This window comes from Diplotaxodon limnothrissa, linkage group LG23 (genome assembly GCF_057381915.1).
Source record: "Diplotaxodon limnothrissa isolate DT_005_m linkage group LG23, D_limnothrissa_male_GT1.1, whole genome shotgun sequence".
Taxonomy (NCBI): domain Eukaryota; kingdom Metazoa; phylum Chordata; class Actinopteri; order Cichliformes; family Cichlidae; genus Diplotaxodon; species Diplotaxodon limnothrissa.
In genome coordinates, this window is record NC_140617.1 from 9,631,987 (window position 1) to 9,656,109 (window position 24,123).

The 24,123-nt window shown below is 41.1% G+C and overlaps 1 protein-coding gene across 1 annotated transcript; it reads left to right on the forward strand.

Annotated features, from left to right (window-relative positions):
* Positions 1-20,699: 20,699 nt before the first annotated feature.
* On the forward strand, positions 20,700-22,313 carry rai2 (retinoic acid induced 2). The gene has a single exon (XM_085348583.1). The coding sequence runs from the start codon at positions 20,700-20,702 to the stop codon at positions 22,311-22,313; it is 1,614 nt and encodes a 537-aa protein (XP_085204709.1).
* Positions 22,314-24,123: the final 1,810 nt, after the last annotated feature.

The window sequence follows — 24,123 nt, forward strand, 5'->3', positions numbered from 1 at the left end:
TAAATGATCATTTGTTTCCCATATGGTCATATCACAAAGAATATGCATCTGCTTAAATCAAATTCAAGTCAAATGGTTAAAAAAATAATTTCACACACACAAAAAAGAGCTACCACACTGGGAAGGGTGAAGACAACTAGGTTGCCCGGCCCTGGCCACGAGGTGTCCCTTATTTATTTTTCAGGGAGTTGGCAACCCTAGTGAGCTATGAGACCTGCAGCTGGTTGTTTATGTAAATCTACGTGGTGCCTGACAATGAAAGGTAAAAAGAAAGACCTCCTAGTAAATAACTTGCGTGCTTCTATAGCCAAATATAAACAGTTGGGATGAAAGTTAGCTCAAGCCACAACTTCCAAGCTAGCAAGACGTATCTGTTCATGCTAGCATTAACAGTGCCTATACACACACGCAGCACACACATACCGCATATTCACAGCATGCAGTAAAGACAGGCATAATTATGACAAAAATGAACTTAAAACACACTCAGAAACATCAGGGTAGATAAAGGTATAATTAATGTTGGAAAAACATTATGCCTACCTCTTTCACAGGGGAATTGTAGAAAAAGGGAGAGGCCAAACAGGTACCCCAAATTTATAGGGTTGCACCATAGAAGAAGAACAGGATGGGGAGGGGTTCTAACTGATAATGAAGATAACTACAGGCTTGGAGGTCCTAAAAGTCAGTTATACCAGGAACAGTGTAGGGTTTAGAACACATTTTGTGTAATTATAACAAAATATAATTTATGACCCGGTTACATTTACACTTTTATGGTAATTGTGGACAAATCTCTGGTCTTTCAGGGAAACTGTTGGGAGACTAGCATGTTAGACAAGCTGCCATGGGATTTTCTTTCACAGCTCTGAGATTAGTTGCCATCTGCCATCAGACCCACTCAAAGTGTTTTTGAAATGCCTTCAGTGTATCTGACAGTTCATAACACCTATGTAGGACAAATGGCTTTTTATCTAGTTGAAGTGAAGACAAATACATTTTGTTATAAAAGTAAAAAAGCACTGCAGAGTTTGACTATAACAGTGTCTAACTGTCTTCATATCCAAAACACATGTTTGGCTTTTAAAACCAAATGCATATTTTAGATGACTTGAAGCTTCTATACTTTATGTTTTTTGCTATGTTTGCCTTTGCTTCTTAACTGCAATGTTGGGCACCAATATGAGCTCACCTGTTTCAGCAGGTAAGCCATGTTCTGAAGGCTTTAGATCCAGGGCTGAAGTTCTCCTCAGACCATTTTCTGTCACCCATCATTATTTTCTCCCCACTTTCTCATCTACCCTCAGGACATTTTTTTGCATGTCCAGTAAATGTGCCAACTTCTAGACTTCATGAGGTCTAAAAGAATGACAAGGCTATATTTTACATATTTGCCTCCAGGTTTTACATATAGAACGGTGCACAGGGCACTGTTAGCATTGTTGCCTCACAGCAAGAAGGTCCTGAGTTCAATTCCACCATCAGGCCAAGGTCTTTCTATGTGGAGTTTACATGTTCTCCCCATGTTTGCGTGGGTTCTCTCTGGGTACTCTGGCTTCCTCCCACAGTCCAAAGACATGCAAATGGTTGTCTGTGTCTATGTGTTTGCCCTGTGACAGACTGGTGACCTGTCCAGGTTGTAGGGATAGGCTCCAGCCTCTTTCCTGATATCTTTGAACCAGATTGCTGAAATCTGGGTTCATCACTCCATAGGACATAGTGCCACAAAGTTTCAGTTTAGTTCTTTTGCTGAAACCATTTCTGATGAGTCTTCAGTGAGCAGATGGATTCACTGAAGGGCCAGATGCATCTCTCACGTCTTTTCTAGATTTAAAAAAAAAATCTTACAGACACGACTTTCAGATAGTGTTCATGTGCTGTATATAGCTTTTTAGGTCGGACACTTATTTGGAGCATCACTTGTCCAATTTCCTCAAATTGTTTAAAAACATACTACTTGATGTCATTTTTATGCTTAAATTATTCATAGAGTCTGAAACTGGTCAAGTGCAAGAAGTGTACTGAAAATGAGTGGAGAATGGAGCCAATGTTCAAAGAATGACCTGTAAAGACTTTCAGCAATCCCAGAGAAGTAGACCTTTTTAAAAATAAATAAATAAAAGAAAGTCTCTATCCTTAGAAGCAAAATATAAAGAAATGAAGGTTGGCTCAAGGGTTTTGCACACTACTGTATATCTCAGGATAAACCTCTTTAAGCATATCATCGTTTTTTAAAGAACAATGCAAAACATCTCAAAACAAGATAAAGGGAAAAAAATCAGCCTTTGACATAGCAATAAATTTTACAAATCTATTAAATGAATTAATGAATAAGAAATAAAGGAAACAAAATGATAAAGCATGCTTGAAAAAGAAAAGTGATGACAGGGAGATCATATTTAAAAGCAGCTTATTTCAGTAAGAGGGAGCTTTTTCCAGCTTCCTTTGAATTGCCAGTAAAAAGGATCTGATCAGAGCTTCTTACACAATTTGAAGAATGAGAAAAAAATAGTTTCAGATGATACGGACAGTTAAAACATTAAAAAATAAACTGATATCAGTGTTGTTGTGATATATCAAGAAATAATGCACTACTGTCCTTTTCAAAATAGGAATCGGACTGAATCCCTGGCGTCTAGAAGCTGGCTGTAGAGGTGGTAAAGCAGGCAGAGATCTGAAGACCTGGAGGTGGAGCAGGAATGGGAGTCTGAAAAGCAGAATAACAACAACATACATTTAATATACATAAAACTGAAGCTGATTGGTTTCTAGAAAGTGGGAAAGAATCTTATTGGAGCAGAGCATTTCCACAGCATGTCTTTCATCCTGTCTTCCTTCTCTCACCCCAACCGGTCGCACCAGATGGCCACTCCTCCCTGAGCCTGGTTCTGCCGGAGGTTTCTTCCTGTAAAAGGGAGTTTTTCCTTCCCACTGTCGCCGAAGTGCTTGCTCATAGGCGGCCATATGATTATTGGGATTTTCTCTGTATGTATTATTGTAGGGTCTACCTTACAATATAAAGCGCCTTGAGTCAACTGTTGTTGTGATTTGGTGCTATATAAATAAAATTGAATTGAATTGGATGTCGATGACGAGACTGAGTATTATGGCGTGGGAAAGTGAAACTGATGACAAGAATGGAATAGTGGCTTTATTTCATTGCATACTAAATAATAAAGCAGCACAGATTTGTCGTGATCCTAATTCTGATTTTGATTTTTGAACCTTTTGGGTTGTTTGCTTTCCCTGTTGGTTGTCCTTCTGTGTTAGCCCTGCGATAGACTGGTGACCTGTCGTGGGTGTTGGCCTCTGACAGCTGGGATAGGCTCTATCCCAGCTGTCAGACTGATAGATGGATGGCTTGTTATAATTTAATCTTATTTTGGAGTCTAATTTGTTCCCTCAGTGTTCCCTGTCTTATCCTCTTGTGTCAGCTCCACTATGTTAAGTTCATTCATGTGTCAAGTCTAATCTGATTTATTCTAATCAGATTTGACTTTTGATTCTATAGACAGAATTAAATCAAAGCTAATTTATGTAATTCTTAAAAGAAATACCCAGATAAGTGACCATAGGCCTTTCAAGATGAATAACCAAGTGCCTAGCCTGCAGGTGTCTTTATCTCCATTTCTACTCTCATCATGACCTGTGTCAGGTGTGGTCTGGACTGTGTGAATAGTGCATTCTAGGGGTTTATTTGAGATGAACACTAGAGGGAGTTCTTCATCTGAGTCCACAGCAGGATGTTCTCTGGGTAATTCAATGCAAATTTAGTGTAAATTTCACGTAGGCCTCTTTGTGTCCCATCTGTGATCATTTTAAACATCTGAATGGGTCTGCACATGTTTCCCTATGTATGACAGATTCAGCTCTTAGCTGCAGTTCCTAACAGGCCATATCTCCATATGTTTTGTCACTTCCATGGTCATGAGCCAGCTCCACACTCAGAGCTTTAAGTTCCTTTGTTGCTCTGGCTAATGTCAGACGGGCCCGTGACGGACAAAAACGACTTGTTCTCGGTCACTGCGCGTCAGCTGAGCTGAGATTGTGAGTGAAGGATTTTTTTTTTTTTTAAAAAGGTAAACAAAGCCTTGGACTGTTTGGGTGCCCATCAAAGGGCATGCTGACCAAGACCTCGATTAACGCTGGAGACATGATGGCTTGGCGTGACTGGTGTGGGGAGAAATCGAGTATTTTTGTTCTCAAGGGAAATGTGTGGGATGTGTCACAATGTCACTGAATAGCGTGAGCAGAATAAGACAATTTTTTTGGTTAGACAGCATCTCTCCATGAGGAACTGACCTTCGAGCTTTTATGTCTGACTAAAGTCTGAGATCTCTCACTGTCTTTATGCTGAACATCAGGCTTTGTGTCATTATTTGCCCTCTGGTTCTACAGACAGTACAGTAGACACTGTACACGGCTCAAAAAGAAAATGCCAGCCCAGAATGCTTTTTTTTTTTTTTAAATCTTTGTTTAATTATGAAGAGAGAGGACAAAGGCAAGCAAAGACCTCCAAAAGAACATACACGCATTTACAGCTCACTGCAAATGTAAGAGACTGTGTGAAGATTCAGACATTAATAGACAAATAAGGAAGCCCCTGGCCTAATAGTTTATTGTAAAAGGAAGGCATTTTTTTTATTCATTTAACACAAATATATTATTTTAAACTGACTTTTTGAGATTTACATAATAGATATTTGTAGTTTTATCGTGCAGCAGTATTTGTGTAAATACCCTGCTGTAAAAAAGATATCTGTCTCTGTAAAGGTGTCGTCAGATAGGAACTGAAGCACCAACTGTGCAAATGTATGCTGTAAGCAGCTGCCAGTAGTTTTAAATTTTATCTTCCTCATAAACCTGGTTCATAAAGCAGTCAGGTTTGCATAACTTTTCCACAGAAGCATTTACATGTTATATAGATGATTATTTTCATGCAGCCTCTTTGTGCATTACATCTGAATGCATCTAGTGCATAGACACTGTAAAAGATGGACATAGCTGCCATGATGTCACCCAGTGGTTAGTGAAGTCTTGTTATGAAATCTCGAGTCGAGGGGTTTTACAACCTTTGTGTCTGGAAACTGGACATGACGTTGTCTATTTGTACCTGGAAGCTACATCCATCGTTTATTCTACATATGATCAATCTTCAATTTTATGGTAACTTGGAAGTGCCGTATACTGCACTGCCTCAGTAGCTCGAGAAAAGCATATTTTAGCTAATCCGGAACTCAAAATCTATGCTAATCCTAACCCTAAAGGGAGTGGCATGACTGTGCTTTGGTTCTATGACAAGACTTCAAAACCTACTTTGCAGTCAAAATATATGCAGTACCCAGCAATGCTGAGTACTCCTGTCTGTGTTTGTGCTGCTGTCAGTGCTTTCCTTTAGACTCTGCCCTGGAGAACTTTCTTGCAGTCAAATGAAATCATCTAATCTCACCAGCGTCAGCTTGTGCTTTTTTTCTTGATCTGTAACAATTGTTGTTTTTCACTGACGCTTTCTTCTCCAAACCAACCTTTCAACCAATCAGTGTTCTGCCTAAGCATAACATCTTCAGCATCCAGCTACACCCTATTTTTTAGGGTTGCACGTCTGTATTTGTTGCAGACCCATTATCCTACAGTCTGCATAACCAAATACCTATACAAACAGACACAAACGCAGTATCATAAATTCATTTTAACTCTAGATGGGGCACCAATAGCTTGGCGAAAGTAAAGAGCTTGGCTGCTTTCACTCAGACCTTAGCTGCAGTTATTAGCATGTCATATCCCTTCACAGTCTTTGTTTTAAGTCCTTTTGTTGCTCTGCGAAATATGTGAAAACTGTCATAATGGAGAAAATGCCTTGTTCGCAATCAGCGCTTGGACAGCACACGACTTGTAGTTATATAGTATGTATATAACTGCAACCAATGTAGGCAGATAATTTTTAAAAACATATCCAGCCTTTGTTTGGGATTATAATTGTGTATACTTGTAATGAGGTATGTTGAGGCATATTTTTCTAGTATGATCTACACAGAAACTTGAAGAAAAATACCCCAAAGATGTTTCCTTCAGATGGCGAACTCTCTTATATTCATTGTTCCAGCTTTGGTACTGATAGGAGAGCTACAGCATGTGAACAACACATTCATCTCATGTGAGTAACACTGACTGCAGACAGAAGGGGGGAGAGGGCACATCGAGGAGGTAACCACACCAAAGTCACCATCATGCCACCAGGGTACATTGTGAGGCTCATTAAAGTGCATTAAACAACATCCCTGCGGAACAATGAGAGGCCCGGGGGCCCTAAGGCAGAGCCCGAGGCTGGCTGGGACTGATATGGAGACCCAGGGGATCCTGTTCATCCAGGCCTGTCACTACCAGACTCATCTACAGCTGCCAAACTCCATTCTCCTCTGATTCTGTCATCAGCCAGTCAGCAGGCGAATACTGTCTGGAGCTAAAAGAAAGGATAAAACACAAGCCTGTCAGCACTCAGAAAACATGCTGCTGTTCCTATTTGGCTCCTAAATTGTATCTATGGGAAGATTGTGTGGGTTCATGTACAAGCCATGGTACATTGTACGTTTATGATCAAGGTACCACACATTCAGTCATGTCTGTATTTGCTGTTTTTCTTGCCTTGTTATTAAAAAATTAGATTATTATAAACAGTGCTCTCTGTATATTATCAGACATGTACTCGCCTAAATTTCCTGCAAGGTCCCCAGAATTTTCCAGTAAAAACTAAAGTGGATTCATTTAATTGGGAGTGTACTAACCTAGTATCATTTTTCAATATATTGTTTTGGTTGTTGTTCTTTGTTTTGAGCACCATTAGCACAGATGAAAAGGTGCCTATCTGGGCTTGTCTGTTACAATATAAGCATATGCACTGATCCTTATAAATAAGTATTAAATTAGAGAAGATTTATTAGAAAATGTTAGGAAATTATCAGAAAATTTCACACTTTCACCAAGACAAACATGTCTAGACAAACTTATACTGTGTAAAACTGGAAGAATTTTTCTATATTTTTTTTTTGTAACTGTTAGGACACGTAATTGTAATTTTAATAATGAAAAAAAAAAGTAATATTATTTATTTTATCTTTGTTTTATCTGTAAAATTACAGGAACACAATATTTAAGCATAAAACATAAACATTACATTAATTTATGAATTCATGTATTTATTTGTTATATTTAGTATTTATTCCATTCATTTTTACCATTACCTAATACTCAAACATAAAAGATTAGGATGTTTATTAGTACGAATGATTAATAATGAGTTAATTATAAGTTAATTATTTATTATTATTTTACGGGTTGTTGTTTTTTACTTTAAGTATTGATTTGTTTGTTTGTTTGCTTGATTCGCTTTTTTGTCCCTGCTAGTGGTGGGGGAGGAGAGGGGGGAGGGGGAGGGGGGAGGAGAGACCCGCTGACAATGCTGCGTGCGCAGCTCTCCGTCTGGAGTCGCTACGACGGGACCGCAATGAAGAGATAAATGGCACCCTTATCTATTTATTTCTAAGTCTCACGGAGCTCGGTCATCGTTAATTAGGAGAGAGTGGCTCAATAAAACAGCCGCGGACACTTCAAAGGTAAGAAACACTGGCGTTTGTCGCAGAGCGGCTTTATTTTCTGCACGAAATACATTAAAGGACCGGAGATGAGGCAGGGTCAACCACCGGTTTTCTGGTCTTTACGTCGCTGAAGCGTATAATTCGTTTCAACCTCATCACGTAGAGTAAATGTGAATTATTCCAGGAGTGTCGGGGTCTCGGTTTTAAAACGTAACAAGGCGTTTTTCCTAATTTCCCTGGCGATTGCGCAGCAGCTAGCTTGTATCGCGTCTGACAGCGCGTTAAATTTACGCCAGCTGAGGGTGATAACAGGTTATTACTGAGCTCCAGGAGCCCTCTGTCCCTGCCCCGGTTGCGGCTTTAATGTCAGCGGGGCTTTCGTGTTGTTGCGCGAGATGTGCGGGGATGTGCGCGCAGCCTCCTCGCTTTTCAAGGCGAGCCGTCGGCGGCTGGCTGCGGGCACCAGACACACCAGGGACTGGGCTCATAATACCGTGCATATTTTTGTGGGAGCACGGCGACGCTGGGTGCAGGGACACAGAAATGTGGAAGGAAGGCAGGAAAATATCCTCAGATGAACCCGGCAGTGTCATACCCAAGGTCTTTTGCAATAGCCTGGGCATTTACTTAGAAGTGGTACAAGAAAACAGCTCCTGCAGATATGAGCTCACCCGGGAGGAAAACACTCAACACGGTCTCCAATTTCTGCTCTTTCTTGTGTAATTTCTTGTTTATAATGTCCAGCTTGTGTGAAAGGAAAACGAGACTTGCAGATGCAGTATATTTCATGTGGAAACAAGTGTCAAATTAAAGGAAAAATATGAACCTTTGACCCCTGCTGTTATAAAGACTGAGGGTCCAGTCTGTGTATAAAAGATGGATACAGCCACAGTGACATCACTAATTGGTTCATGGACACTTTGAAGCCCCAAATTTGCCATTTTGAGCATCATGTGTTTTTGTTCTGGATTCATACCAAAGGATGAAGTTCTCAGTTATACACTGTGTAAAGATGGGACCAACACATCGTGAATAAAATCAGCAAAATTGATATTTGAGTCAATCATGTGGTTGTGCTGAGACATGTGACGTGTCTGTGACATTAGCATGACGTTTGTCTGGTGCTTTCATGAGATGAGCAGAAGCATCAGCCATGCCCGCACTCCATCGTTGGTCCATTCATCCATTGTCCTCTGCTTATCCAAAGGCCAGTCGCAGTGGCAGGTGGTTTCTCATCCTTCTCCCCAGCCACACTTTCCATTTCCTTCTACTGAGATGTATGAGGGAGGTGCCCAGGAGACTTCCCAACCACATGCCCGAACTACCTCATGTGGCTCTTTTTGACATTGAGTTTAGAATCTTCCCCTTCATTCAGCAAACCCCAAGATCTGGAGCTCAGTAACCTTGCTAGGTAGTGGGAAAATTGAGCCCTCTCCTGCAGCCAGGCCCAGGATCAGAGCATCTGCTGCCCAGCTTTCTGCCCATGGGGCATGGTCAGGGTGCTCAGGCACAGCCAGAAAAAAAAAAGCTTTCCAGGACAAAACAATACTGAGTATTTTGAGCGTTTTTATTATTATTATAATTATTATTATTATTTGTAAATGGTGAAGTTTTTGTGTCCATTGAGCACTTAAATTAGAGAGGGACTACCTGCCAAAATCACCTAAGATTCAAGCGAGTAGGCTTACCCTGGGAGTACACCAGGTATCAAATCCTGGTTCTGGCTCCACTCAAAACCATGTTGTGGTGGCAAAACAGTTCAAAAGTACCCAATTTATATATTTTGACAGCACTGAATCAAGCTGCAGAGAGCAGGCGTGGAGGGCTGGAAGTCGGTCACACAACAATATAAAGAATTGAGTTAGTTTTCAAAATAATAACTTCTGAAATCCTCCCTGTGTATTCTTGGACTTAGTTAGCAAGACACATTGATAAATTGCTTGGGTGCATCACACAGACAAAGATGCATACATGCAAATTAGTGCCGTGTAAACGTTACACAGAACATTATAGCCTCTCTTCCATCAGCACTGACTCAACTCTATTCTGTTTTTAGGGTACTCCATTAGGTATCAGGTATTTTTTTAGGACCTACTTGGTTCCTACTTGTTCCAAGCCAGCTGAGTCGAGCTGAAAATGTGTCGCAGGACTTTCAGACCTCCTTGCTATAACATCCCCGCCCACATTGAGTTGGTACTCAATTGTAATGGAAAACAAATGAGACCCAAGTGAAGTCAAGTAGAGCGGACCCAAGTAGGTGCTAGTAGAAAAGAGGCATAAGGGAACTGACCCAGCTGTTCCCATGTCACAGTCCTTTAGAACGTAAAAATCTCCTCACTCAATGACTTAGATGAACATGAAAATGATGTGACTCATTTCAGTCTTCGGACCTTGACTCAAGTGAACACGTGGAAGACTTTGCACCAATTTTGGTCCATTAAGTAGATAGAAGCTGTTCTGTTGGGGTTTTTTTGTACGGTTTCCTTTAAATTGCAAGAACATTGATGAGTGTTGTACTAAATAAACAAATACTAAAGCGTACGTGTTAGCTGTACTTAATTAATCTGTGCACTTCTTACACAGTCATAAACCTTGTTTTAGCCTGAATGAAGATATTACTGAAGAAGGTCACACTTTACATGCTTAGAGTTTTATATATTCATTGCGTTTCAGACAGACCTTATGTTTATCTGCATGTTCAAATGGCGGTGATTACTAAAAAAAAGCCATTTGTGACCCACCCATGCATAATAATTACTGACCCGAGGTGCAGATTCTCGCTGTAAATGTATTTTAATGTAGTTGAATCGCTAAATAATCGCCGTCTAACCTGGATTTCTCACTGGCACACTGGTTAAAAATGTGACACAGTGATCATCACAATGAGTATTCCAGTGCTAAATTATTGTTATTGTGAAATTTGACTGATTGTGGCATTTAGGGGATCAGCTGGCGGACCACCCGCTGAATAAAAGATGAGCTGCACTGATGTGAAAGCAGTCTGCATCGTGATGAGGCTTCTGTGTGTCTCTCTAATGAGATGTAATTGGCCACTGGAGCGGAGGGGTGTTGAGAGCGATGACCTTTTAGATCATCAGCCGTGCTCTATCCATCCCCGGTGCTTTCGTGTCCTCTGGTCTAAAAGCTAAATCAAGCCCACAACGAGGAGGTAAAAAGAGAAAATAGTCCCTGTAATGTATGTCGACTGCAGTGCAGCTTAATGCAGTTTGAAGGCGAGGCGTTGTTGTTTTTCTCTCTGCTGTTGACTTACTACGGTATACGTTCCACCAATGAGCAAGGGGAAAACACAGAGAGGAAATGTGGAAATCATTACAGTAACGGGGACAGGGGAGGGATCTTATTTGGCTCTCTCAGTTGGGTCTCCTATTTACTCAATTAGCTGTTACTGGCTGGTGAACACAGACCTCTCCCAGATGACGTGTGAGATTTAAATGTGCCGCTGGTCTTATCGGTGTGAAGAAAACATACTCTGCACTCATTCAGACATGGTTACAGGTTTGTTTGTGCTGCATGTTTCCTACATTAGCTCATATATCAGGAAAATTTCATTATCCTGGAGCTGTTTTTAATAGCTTAAGCTACAAACTCTGTTATCACGTGGGACTGCAGATTCTGTTAGCGAGCTAGGACATTAAGCTAAGATTGGAAATAAGCTTTGTCCTGTCCTGTTTATGAGGTGTTGGATGTAGCCAGAGGAGCTGGTTGTATTTTGTTTTTTTGTTTTTCCTCTTGTTACACCACAAGTCCACGGGTTTTGTGAAATTACTTTAACTTATAATTAGTTAAAGTTAAATAATTAGTTAATAAGTTGAAGTAATTTATAGATATATAGATGTCTTTAGTAGAGAAAATGTGTTATGGATTTTACATTTTACTTGGGTCGGCAGCTGAGAAACATTTTAGGTCTCGTTTCAGCATTTTATTATTTTTATTTTAAATCCATCTGAGACAATGGTATCAGCTGTGATCAGTTTACATCCTGTGGCTCTTATTTTGAAAGTTTAGTAGCAACCTGCCCCACCATCTAGAAGGTGGCTGTAGCTTCCACGTCTGAAAAGTGAAACAAGTGCCATGTGCCTTAAACCTGCATTCTTCTTAATGACTAGCAAGGGGTGGCAGTTGTTAAAAAAAACTTCCTGTCTTATTGAGGTTTCTTGCATGACGTCATACATACCTAAGATTTGTCAATGAGTCAACCGCTGGTTTTTATGGGAAAAATGTGTATTTCCTGACTGGCTAGCAGTGTTTCCTGGAGGCCGCTGGCTTATGTTGGGTGAAATCATTTGCAAAAAAATTGCTATGCCAAAAACCTATTGGTGATTGCTTTGGTTCCTTGCTGGTTCCCATTGTTAACTATAGCTTTTCATCTTTGTCAGCAAATACTCACCAACTACCAGCTAAGCAGTAGTAAAACTCGAAAAAGTGGGACACACACTGGAAATGGATAAGCTTTGCCTCCATAATAAAAGCTTTGCGTCAGTGCTGGAACCAACACATTTCCAAAAGTACACCCTTTACTTTGAAGGCTAATGGATCCCGTTTACAGTTCAGTGCACTTTTTACAGTTTCTCTTCAGCTTGGAGAGCTGCTGGGCAATGTCCGCCACTTCCATTTAAGCTGCGAGTGCAGCAATGTGCTGGCCACCAAAGTATTCGAAGGAGGTCTTTACCAGCGAGTTGGGAAATACATGTTTTTTCCTAGCAACTGGCTCACTGACTGGTATGTAGGCCTGTGTGACTCGGGGTTTTGCAATCATTTCCCTGTATTGTCATCATTTTAGTCATAAAGGCGTGTTCAGTTAGCATTTGGTGTCCATTCTCAGAACACCAAAGTGGCAATGCTAAAATGTTTAGCTCATTTCTTAACTTCACTAACTGGCAGGTGATGCCATAGAGGGTACATCCAACTTTTATACTGTCCATGGATATCTTTGACATTATTCAGATGCTTTCAGAGAGGATCTCATCCCGCCCAGTGTCCAACTTTGCCGTGTTGGACTGCAGCTAACCACAGTAGTGCGCTGTAGTAGTGAGCTGGAGGGTCACTTTAGCAAGAACCTGTAGCTGGTGGACAGCTGGTACAGTGCTGCTACACTGGAGAGCAGAAAGAGGACTAGCGTCACCAACAGCAGTCCAAGAAAGACTGTTTTCATGGCATATGGTTTATAGCATTGCTGGGGGGAAGATAACAGCAAAAAAGCAGCAGTTTGGAGGTATTTCATAAGTTGATATGACCAAAACGCTGGGATAACAATGCTTCTTCTGTTACTCGCTCTCCCTTCTGTTATATTCAGTCTAATATCTGTTTGAAAGCTTTTATCGATTACTGTTAAATTTAATAAACTCGTTGGCTCCACTGTCTATGTGATGTGTACTCGCACTGAGAACAGTAGGCAGTAAAGATGCTAGCATTCAGACAAAATCAGAGTAGTTTAGGTAAATTGCATTATTTTTATCCGGCTGTCATTTGTTATCTTATTAGATTACAAATGAAATACATTTATATGCCGGATGCATTCGTTTGTGAAATTTTAATGTACAAAGTTAGGAGAGAAGTTTAAGTTGAGCCTGATGTTTCCTTACACGTAAAATGATTCCCAGTCTTTTCCTCGCAGTGAGAAATGCGCCTTATTAACTTAACATGAGGACCAGACTGGGACTTGATTTTAGCAAACAGCCAAGGTATCGTTATCTAATCAAAACTAAACGATAAATTCAATGAGTGTGCCTTGGATCAAAATAACATCTTCAAATTTCTCGATTTATCTAACACAGAGTCTAAACTCCGGAGAGATTCACTTTTCTTGGGGGAAAAGCATCAAAAGCTGTTTAAAAGTGATTTAATGTTTGCTGAATAGTTCCAGGGCCTGAAATTTATATTTAAAAATTGTGTGTGTGTGTGTGTGTGGGGGGGGGGGGGATTCCCCCTTGAATGCTTCCCACAGGGAGGATTTATACTTTGTGGGACTTTAACTATGGGTCATATACGGTCCCATTCTTACCTCAGAATGTGTTTTTCCTTTGTTGTTCTTCTCCAGCTCCAGCATTTCTCTCATTTCTGTCTCTGTTTTGGTGGCTTTGTTTGTTTTTATGACTCTACTGTCATCCTAAAAAAGGAATAAAACAAATTCAATTAACCATAGAATCAAAAACTGAAACTACTATTAGATTCTGTTTAACTCAATTTCAAAGTTAAATTTGAGTCTGTCGAGCCGGTGCTTAAATCTTCGGATGTTCGGTTAGATGGAGTGTAATTTAATTATTGCTGTTTTTAAATAGCTCCTTGGTGTTTTTGTTTTAAAACGAACGCCATATTCTTGCAAACTCTGGCACACAAATGATTCTGTCTCCAGGTAAACCCCCGTTAACCTTGAATAACCTCACCTGCTTCCTTGATGCTGCATGTGGGCGGAGCCTGAGCTGAGACTCGCCCACAGTGTAACAGAAAACAAGTTTTGCGTTTCTCACCAGCAGAAACGACTTAAATTTCGGTCAGTTTAGAGCTTCTCTGCTTTCTTTTCTTCATCCTCCATCTGTCTCGAGCCTCCTCGACCTGACCAACTGAAGCATCTTTAGATCGTAACGCTGGTTTTATAGTAGGCGTGATGGGTGCATCAGTTCATCTTCTTACCCTGATGCATCCATCATTCTGGAACAGGATTAATCTGGACTCATCAGACCACATGACCTTTTTCCGTTGCTCCACAGTCTGATCTTTAAGACCCATGAGAAATCTAAGCCTCTACTTCTAATTAGCCTCACTGATAAGTGGTTTTCTTGAGGCAACACAGCTGTTTAGTCCCAAATCCTCGAGTTCCTCTTCACGTTGTGCTCTTATGCATGTTAAATAGTCAAAGTGAGTTTCAGATGTATAAGTGAACACTGATCACAATCATCCAGGATTATTTTCTCAACCACATTTCTTTTTGAAGATGATGATTCATCACTGTCCTTCCAGGTTTAATAATGCATTGCACAGTTCTCAACTCAACCTGTCCTTAGTAGTTTTCTTTGCTTGATGCAGACCAACAATTTGATACTTTGAAAACGGAGTAACATCCTTTCCTCTGAGCTACAGGGAGGGGAGGAGGGTCTCAATTTTTCAGTTGCATCTAATGTCTTTGTATTTACAGAAATATAGATTCTTAGATGCAAATTTGTTCCTCGTTTTCTTTTTTTCTTGGCAGCAAACAATGTTATTTTTCCACAATTACTGTATGATCGTAAAATATGACACCTATACTGTACATGCAGACATCATATATTGTACGTGCATCTTCAGTGAAACCCTGGGTTAACTTCACGAATTGATAGCCAGCTTCATGTGACTGTTTATCCTGACTGTCAGTGTTAGGCTAATGGAAAGATATGCTGGGTATGTTATACTCGTTTCGTGGTATAGGGTCCTAGCCTGATGAGGAAGCTCTTTCTGTGTTCATTACTGTTACCGTTCAGGCACTGAATCCAAAACCCTGAACTGCATCAATGCACAATACTTCAAACTTCTCTTTTTCTTTTGTTTTAATGGTGGAGGAACCCTTCTGTTGCATGTCAGCAGGGATCAGTTTTTTATTGAGCCTTATTATTACGAGATCTTACTTTGACCTTCCCTATCTGTGATAACACAGAGACAAAGCAGAGTCACTGAGTCAGATAATGTAGCTGGGAAAAACAACAATGGTGAACATGATCTGTGTGTACTTTGGTTCACTCTGCTGGTTAAACTTCCTCCTCCTGCTCATCTGCAGAGTTTTACTTTTTATCACATGATTCAAGCGAAGTTGGAGTGAACACCACTGCAGGCTGACTGTATGTCACCCAAGTGGCGATTACTGCTGATGTCGATGGCTCAGAGTAAATCCTGCTTTTTTTTTTCTTTTTTCTTTTTTTTTTGGGGTGGGTGATTTCCTCCCTTAAAATAAAGTGAGTCCATATCCCGATGGCAGCCGAGTAAAAAGAGACAATTAAGCTTATTATTTGGGGGAATTTCCTCATTTTGTGCACAGTCAGGCTAACTCATTGGAGTCTCTGACAGCAGCGGCGCTTCAACTAAGAATGACTCCTTTCATAATGGTCAGGGAGGCATTATCGTGTCACGGACCTCATGACTGCGTTATCACACAGGAAATGTCTTGCCCCGAGCTTCCTGGAATGCAAGTGAGACCGCAGCATCCAAATAGTGGAAAAATAGAATAGATCTGAATTTACTATTCAGTCCGAGCTCTGATTCATAAATGTGTCTGATAACCATAACAGAACAATGTAATAAAAATGACATACTCTCAGTGACTAAGGTTAGTCTTAGTTACGGTTATGGTTGTCCCTTTTTAGCAGATTAGGGCAGATTTATAATTTAGTGTTAAATCAGTGTTCGTGTTGTGGCTACAATGTATCTTTCTGAAACTTTACCCTGTAACCTGACGTGCAACTGCCTAGAATATAACTACATGATGCTGTTGTTGCTTAGGCTACATTGTAGGCTCGACGTAGATTTACTGCAGCAGCGTAATTCAGATAGAATTCAAAGGAAAACCATGTGGTATGTATAATATACATGCTAGCTGGAAATAGCAGGTAAGAAAGAGCTACTCACTTTTACCACATACCAAACAGTCACGCTCATGTGGTCGCAGATTCCGAACCGTAGACGCTAAAAGGAGGACGAGCATTTTTGCCGTCGGTGTTGGTGTTTTGAAACTGAATGTATGCTGGGTAATTCTTATTTCGGACACTTTAGTGACCAGAAATTACTAAATAAACTTAATGTGTCATTCAGTTTGACAGGACCTAGAGATTGATCCTGTAAACTCATCAGGAAAGTATTTGCAGAGGTCAAGACAGAGGGCTGTTTTCCCATAGATTGCTTTAGGACTGGAAGTCTTTATTAAACACAGGTATCGCCCCCTGGTGGTTTGTGAAAGGACCAAAAAATTAAAGCACTTGGTGTTGGCTTTACTTTCTTTTATGCTGTGTTTTGTTCCAGCAAATAAATACTCCATTTGTCCAAATCCATTTTTTCCCTAGTCTGTAAAGTCATGACTTTGAATGAGAAAGGTCATCTCCTGGTTCATCAGCATCTCCTCCACCAACATAGTTATGTGATTGCTACATTTTTTTTTGCTTCTCAAGTTTATTTATAGTTTTAAGTTTATTTAAAAAACATAAAAGCATAATGTCTAAAAGACAATAACAGTATCGTACTATGGTATCAAACACGCAGCCCATGAAATGGTAGAGTTTGACCTGGATGGCTTTACAATGTGTGAAATTAAGCAGATTAAGTTATTAGTTACAACAAATTTGCACAGCTGATCTTGTATGTTGATTGCAGCTTCATACAGGAGGGAAAATTTGAATTTTTATCATTTTAAAAAACCTAAAATTCTATTTTTGTCTAGTTATAAAACACTAGTATTAAATATGGACTCAAACACATGACACAAAGCTCACAGTTAATCATGCGTTAGGATCTTTAGGAAGCTCTTGGAAATTTCTTTGTCTTTAAAGGGTGCATTGTCTGAAAAACTGCGAGTCTACAAAGGCTTTTACTCAGTTCTTCTAGAGTATGGTTAGGTCTGTTTTACAGTTCCCAAGGTGCACACACTTCCCAGACCTTTCCTGTGCACGAACCAGTGACAAGATTATCAGCCAGCCGCCTGGCCATGTAATCCATCAGAGCCTTATTACAATATCCCGTCTATGCTTCGCAGAATAATATAAAACCAGCCTGGAGGGAGAGAGAGAGAGAGAGAGCTTCTCCTCGCTGCTCATTGTGGCAACCCAACACCACATAAAAGCCACCCGGAGAGGAAGAAAAAGTGTCATGCTCCTGCCAGAAAATCAGAACTGCATGCGTGCATTTAATTGAGTTTTTTAACTTTAAAGGTTAAAGCATACACTTTGTAGTTTTTTTTCAGGGTATTTAATGTTTCCCTTTTTCTCCAGTACCTGAACATTATCCCGCTCGCTCCCAGCCGTATGAATAATTGACCTCACTGACACGAGATGCACCCAGGGGACGTTTTATCACTGTGGACGGATGGGGGTTGACACCCAGTGCAGGCAGGACATGTGTTGTGCAGAGGTATCATGTAGTGATAGGAAAGCCGACACAGTACGGTTATAAAAGCACAAAAGCATGTGTGATGTCGGATGATGGATAGAGACTGAGATGTGTAGTTGATCAAACATGCTGAGTTCCTGTTTGATCTTTCTGCGTCAATATTGTATCTTGGTGGTCTTGGACCTCTGCAGAGATGAGGGATGGATAGATGGGCAAATATAAAATGGAAATCCTTCACGGCTCAGACTTTAATCAAACACACAGCAGAGAGGAATGTGTGTGTACACAGGGTTACAATAAGATATTTTCAGTGTGGAGTGTTAAACATTTCCCAAGTTATTCAATGAATAACCCGTCTCCACATAAGATGAGATGTTGTAAGACTTCCCGTATCACACATTGATTTAACCTCCTAGGACCTGGCGTCCACATATGTGGACATCACATTTTGGGTTATTTAGACCAAAATACTCAATTTTGCTCTGCAAGGGCCTGATATCCACGTACGAGGACATTATACTGCTACTGTTCTATCAAAATTTTAAACGAATATCCTCATATGTGGCTCTTGATTTTTCATAAAAACAAAAATAAGGAAAAAAAAATCTGGTAATTCTTTGTTTTTACATTCATTGGGCCCCAACATGCCCAAATATCAAAGAGAAATTAAAAATGCATGCTGGGGAAGAGTTCGGGTCTTAGGGGGTTAATACTGGACAATAATCAATGGCTCATTCTCATGCAAAAAGAGGTTAAAGATTAATATAGGGTTTTTTAAAAACAAAAAACAAATAAAGATCACATAATTTTCCTATGCCATTAAAGATTGTAATAGGAATACTCCTTTATTTTTGTGTATTATTTACCAGGTTGAGCTGTTTTCGTCATGCATTATTTTAAGCTGTTCAAAGTTTAAAAAGGTAGAGAGAGGCAAGGTTGAAATGATTTGGAGATGTGCAGAGGAGGGACAGTGGATATTGAACAAAGGATGTTAAAAATGGAGCTCCCAGGCAGGAGGAAAAGACCTCGGAGGAGCTTCATGGATGTAGCGAAGGAGAACATGCAGAGGCCTGGCGGAGGATGCTCGGGATGGGGTGAGATGGAGGCGGATGATCTGCTGTGGCGACTCCTACAGGAAGCAACTGAAAGAAGAAGATGATTATAATATTGAGTTATTCTACTTTATTTAAATCATGTTGTTGTAGGTGGTTTTCATTGTTTTGGCTGCTGTAACAAGCATTTCCCAGCTTTGGGGATAAATAAAGTATATATAGAAAGTAAAAACTATATATAGTTAAAAACAGTTTTACACATGGAATAAATGATTGAGGGGACACAGCCAGCTGTTGCTTCTCCTCGGAGTCTCCCATCCTGTGGATGAAGTCTGCTTTCTCTGTCTTGTATCAGCATTAGCGACGGCAGTCGTTGTTCTGCTCTGTGGTCTTGGTGAGCAGAACAAGGATTCGCAGCTCCAGACGGTGGAGATGGAGTCTGATCTCATTTCATTTCATGAAACTTTATTAATCCGAATCAGTGGTGGTTGGCGATCTTCACCTCTCTCTGAGGAAGCAGCTGAATAATGGCGAGGACTGCCGAAATATCAGTCTGGCAATGTAGTCAGCTGGTAGGGTATTGCTGATTATTACTTTTTTTTTCCTCCCATAATTTACAATTTTTTTTTACAATTTTTTTTAAAATATAAATATTATATTCACATAACTGAATCTTAGATATTTGTTAACAGCCGAGAACAGGAATGTCTAGGTTAGTTTGTGAGCACTGAACTTAAGATCAGCAGGACTATCTGGGATCATTTTCAAAATAAATAAATAAAAAAAAACCGCTACAATGGGTAATCGTACACTTTGGCTGCCTTTAACTGTGAGCTGTGTGTCATAATCTTTGAGGACTCTGACTCTAACCTTGTTTTGAAGGCTAAAATGACTCTGTTGATATCACCTAGGGGACAAAAACTAAACAGTCTAATTGCCAAGACTTGCGAGAACAATATTTAAACAAATAAAAATTACGTTTTTATATTCATAGTGTTTATATTTGTAGTCCTGTATTGAATCCCAGTCGTAAAGGGCGACCTCATTGTTTGCATTTATTCTGGTTTGTCTGCATTACTCTGTCATCAGCAGTGAAACTGAGCTCACCGTGTTTGACTTGGAGCTAATAAATCTTTAACAGCAGTTACTTCTACGAAAAACAGGAAGATGAAGAGAGATGAAGTCCGTACATGGATTGTTAGAGCTTTGAAAATGCAAAACTGCATTGCCAGAATACTAGCCTTTTATAGCACAATAACCAAGATAGTTACAATATGCTATTGGTTTTTTTCTTTCCTGGAGGTATTAGCATTGTGCTAATCAATATACTGTGTTTGGTAGTAAAATAACACTGTTAAAACAGACCTATCACAGATGTGGTCTCTTAATATATCTGAGCAGCTCACCCAATTGAAGTCTGAATGTGGGAAACACTGCAGGAATGGCTTGTTTGGTTTCAGAGTGTCTCTGTAGCTCGTTTGCTAGCATTAGCAAGCGTGGAAGACGCCACGCACAAACTGAAGACTCTTGGCTTCCCCTTTTGGTTTGCACTGCTGCTTAGTTGTAGTTTTCTCAAATTAAAAAAATGAAAAATTTTCCACTTTGTTATGTTGTCAGCTATCGGTCACAGTCTGAATCACATTGGAAAAATTCCCCCTATTTAGCAGCTCCATAAATAGATGGAAGAGTTTAAAAAAAGAAGATTTTAATATATAGAATTAGCATTTTATTGTTGTGTAGTTGTATATGGAAATAACAATCCCTAAGCATATCTGAACTTAGTTCTTCATATTAGCACAGTATTGGGGCCCCTGCTTTACTCATTGTGTATATATGTTTTAAGATTTTTCACTTTTTATTTTTAAAGTGGGGCTTACCGTCAAACCTTCTGCTCTGTGTTTCAGGGCTTCTTACAAGAATAATGGACGAAACCCGTCACTGACTTCATGAAGATTGATATTCAGGCTGAATCATGGAGGGTAACGATGACAAGTCTGTAACCATGACCCAGCCACAGACTGAAGTGTGCAACTCTGAGGCGGGAGGAGGAGGAGAGGTCTCCAGCAAAGTGGAAGATGGAGTAAATCCACTCACTCCTGCTGATTCCTGTGATGCTAATATGACAGGACTGACTAAAGGAGGCCTCTCGAACCTGACAGACACTCCTGCACCCCCAGTGGTGAGTCCCACTGCTGAACCTCCAGGAGGTGTGGCTCTTAAAGTGGCTACCACTGTACTCCACCCAGTTTGTCTGGGTGAGAGCCCGCTCATGCTGCCCATTCACCTCCAGATGGCCGGAGCAGCCGGGCCTCAGCTCGGACAGATGGGGGCAGCACCGTACTTGATAACGAGCCAAAGCCCAGTTTCACTGCCCCTGGTCTTGGATCAGCAGGTGATTCAGCACATGAGTCCTTCTGTAATACCTCAGACCACCAACTGTGCACAGCTCCAGAACAACGTGCTGTTACAGAGTCCTTTGACGTTTGGTTTACCTCCAGCTGTTGATCAGAAGTCCACAGGACAGACGCAGGAGGCTAACTTGCTCTCTCTCCTGCAGAATCCAGCTTTTGCTGCCATCTTGCAGGACCTCTTCCCTTCCCAGGGGAGTTCATCAAGCTGTCAGTCTCCAGGCTCTCCCTTCTTCCCCCTTCCTCCCCTCACCCCTCCCTACACCTCCCCTCTGGCCCCTCTGGTCCCTCCTGCGACACTCTTAGTCCCATACCCGGTCATCATTCCTCTGCCTGTGCCTCTGCCAGTCCCTCTCCCCATCCCTGTCCCTCAGACCGAGGACTCAAAGGGTAACATGCCAAAACCAGTTTGCACTGTGAGTAAAAGCACTCAGACTTCGCCAAAAGATACTACCTCCCCCTCGCAGTCTTCAAGGAAATGCATGCCTCCGTTCCAGCCACAAAATGCATCCCCATCCTCACTTCCTCTAGAGGAAGGACAAGCTCTGGACCTTTCTGTCAGGCCATGTCCAGTTGAACCAAAACAGGAATATCCCAGTCCACAGCAGGACAGTGTGCTGGATTTGTCAGTTCCTGGTGTGAGGAAAAAGTGTGCTCAGTCAGACAGAGAAGGAGCCTCACAGTCCGGCCCGGATGGCAGCGGCACATCTTTGTCTCTGGGCGTCGATTCCAAACTCCTCGGCAGTCTGGCATCGCTGGAGTTCAGCCGGCAGCATAAGTGGTTGGTTGACAGCAGTGCTGCTGGGTCTAGTTCTTTGAGTCAGGAGGCGTCTCTTAGCGGTGCTGGAAACCTCGAGATAGTGAGCACCTCGCAGACAGCCAAGGTCATTGTCTCAGTGAAAGACGCAATCCCCGCCATCCTCTGCGGAAAGATAAAAGGCCTTTCAGGAGTCTCAACCAAAAACTTCTCCATAAAACGGGATGGCAGCCAGGGGGCAGCTCTGCAGCAGCTCTACGGTGTGCCGTCGGGATCCCACGGGGAGCAGCACGACCCCAACAACCCTCTTAAAAAGGTCTCTAAAAGCAGAGCTATCAAACTGAAGAAGGTCAGCTCACAGGAGATCCACTTCCTTCCCATTAAGAAGCAGAGACTGGCAGCGCTGCTCCCCAGGAAGTGAGCTCGCTCACTGGGGAGGGAGACTAATCTGTGGACTAGTTTTCTGGTAATCCCTCCAGAGAGTATAACATAAAACACATGTGGGACATTCTGTAATCAAATTGAAACGCTTGTGTCCAACCAAAACTCAGAGTCTGGCTTTAAAAGCGGGGCTCTGACAATGTGACACAGTAGTTACACAAACGGTTTCTTCTGAGTTTTTCTTTTATGATGCACTAGTCTCTACAGTGTTTTACTAAACCATAAATGTTTCAGTGTACGGCAGCTTAGTATGCTCTCTGTGAGTCAGAGATGTCTGTGATTCATGGTAACAGCAAAGACACAAGTTCGATTCCTCCGTTTGGGTTTATGGTTTGTTTCCACATGTATTATGTTTTATATTTTGGTGCACTGAAGAGCGTGTACTGCAGGACGTGACTGAGGCTGTTAAAACATGTCCCATCAGTGGAAATTCACATGGTCATCAGTAGCTCACTGGAGCGATTCATTCTTTCCTGATTGGTTGGGATTTAGCATGACAGGCTCATAATGACTTGGCGAGGCCTGAGCCACAGTTTCATTAAATGAATGTTGGCAGCAGCCACTGATCACAGCAAAATATGTTCTTATTTTAACAACAATAGGGAATAAAAGAAGCTTCTTAATTACTTTCATGTTTAAACTGACCTTTCTATCCAAAAATGAGGAAACTACTAAAAGAGCTATTATTGTTGATGGCTAAATTAGCCAAAGCAGCAAGTGTTTAAAGCACTGTAACTCCCTGCTGTTTCCACTTATTAAAGGGGACCTAGTCTACTTTTCCTTGTTTCCTATCATATGAATATTGTTACAATGGCTGATGCTCATTGATGAGGTCAGTGTATGTACAAGTAATCCTGAAACCCAAAAACTCAAGCTTCAGACTCAAAGCTCGATTTCAGCTTTTGTTTTGTTTCATCTCAGGCACACTTACTGTTCAAACTTCGTCTCCAAGGAGCAGCCAATCAGAAGAAAGTAAAGAGAGGCATTTCTGTAGAATGTAGCTGTGTTCCATTCGGGGGACCCGGCCTTCGTGGTCTACGTGTGCCGGTTCCTTTGAAGGCCGGAAGTGCGAGGCTCTACCATCTAACACTTCTGTTTAATCAGTTTTCTGTTTGATGTTTATTCAGCTGTGTGAGAACTATAACTTTAATCTCAGCCAAACCGATTTACTCAAACTAATAAAACAGAAAAAAGCCAAACAATACATTTTTTTTATGTTATCTAAGTGTCTTGCATATCATAATCTTAGTAACAAAAGACCGCAGGAGGTCCGAAAATGATGTACCGGGAGTTTGCTGTTCTCACCGGCTCTAGCGAGCCTAGCTGATCCCCGGCTAGCTATCGAGCTGGTGGGTAACAGACTTCTGTGAAAACGTCAGAGCACTTTTGCAAATATGTGATATTTTGATAAACCGAGCAGATATTTGACGTTTACACAGCTACATTCTCACCTGAAAATATGTTAAAAGTTTATTTTGTGACCCAGAAAGAGTAATAGGAGTCATATTAAAACTAAGCAGCTGCCGCCATTGTTGGAAACTGGAATTGGCTGGGCCGCGCTATGAATTCTGGGATAGGTTGGGCCACGAAGGATACACCCGACCCATCCTTCACATTCGGGGGGAATGAAGGACTGCATTTGGAGCAGCCTTCGAATTGGGACAGCCTTTGTCACCTGGCTTTGACATAATTGGTCTACAAATGCGGTCTCCGAAGGATGTGGCCTAGGTTTTGGGACACAGCTTGTATATGAAAAATGGACTTAGCCACCATGACAGTGACATCTACAT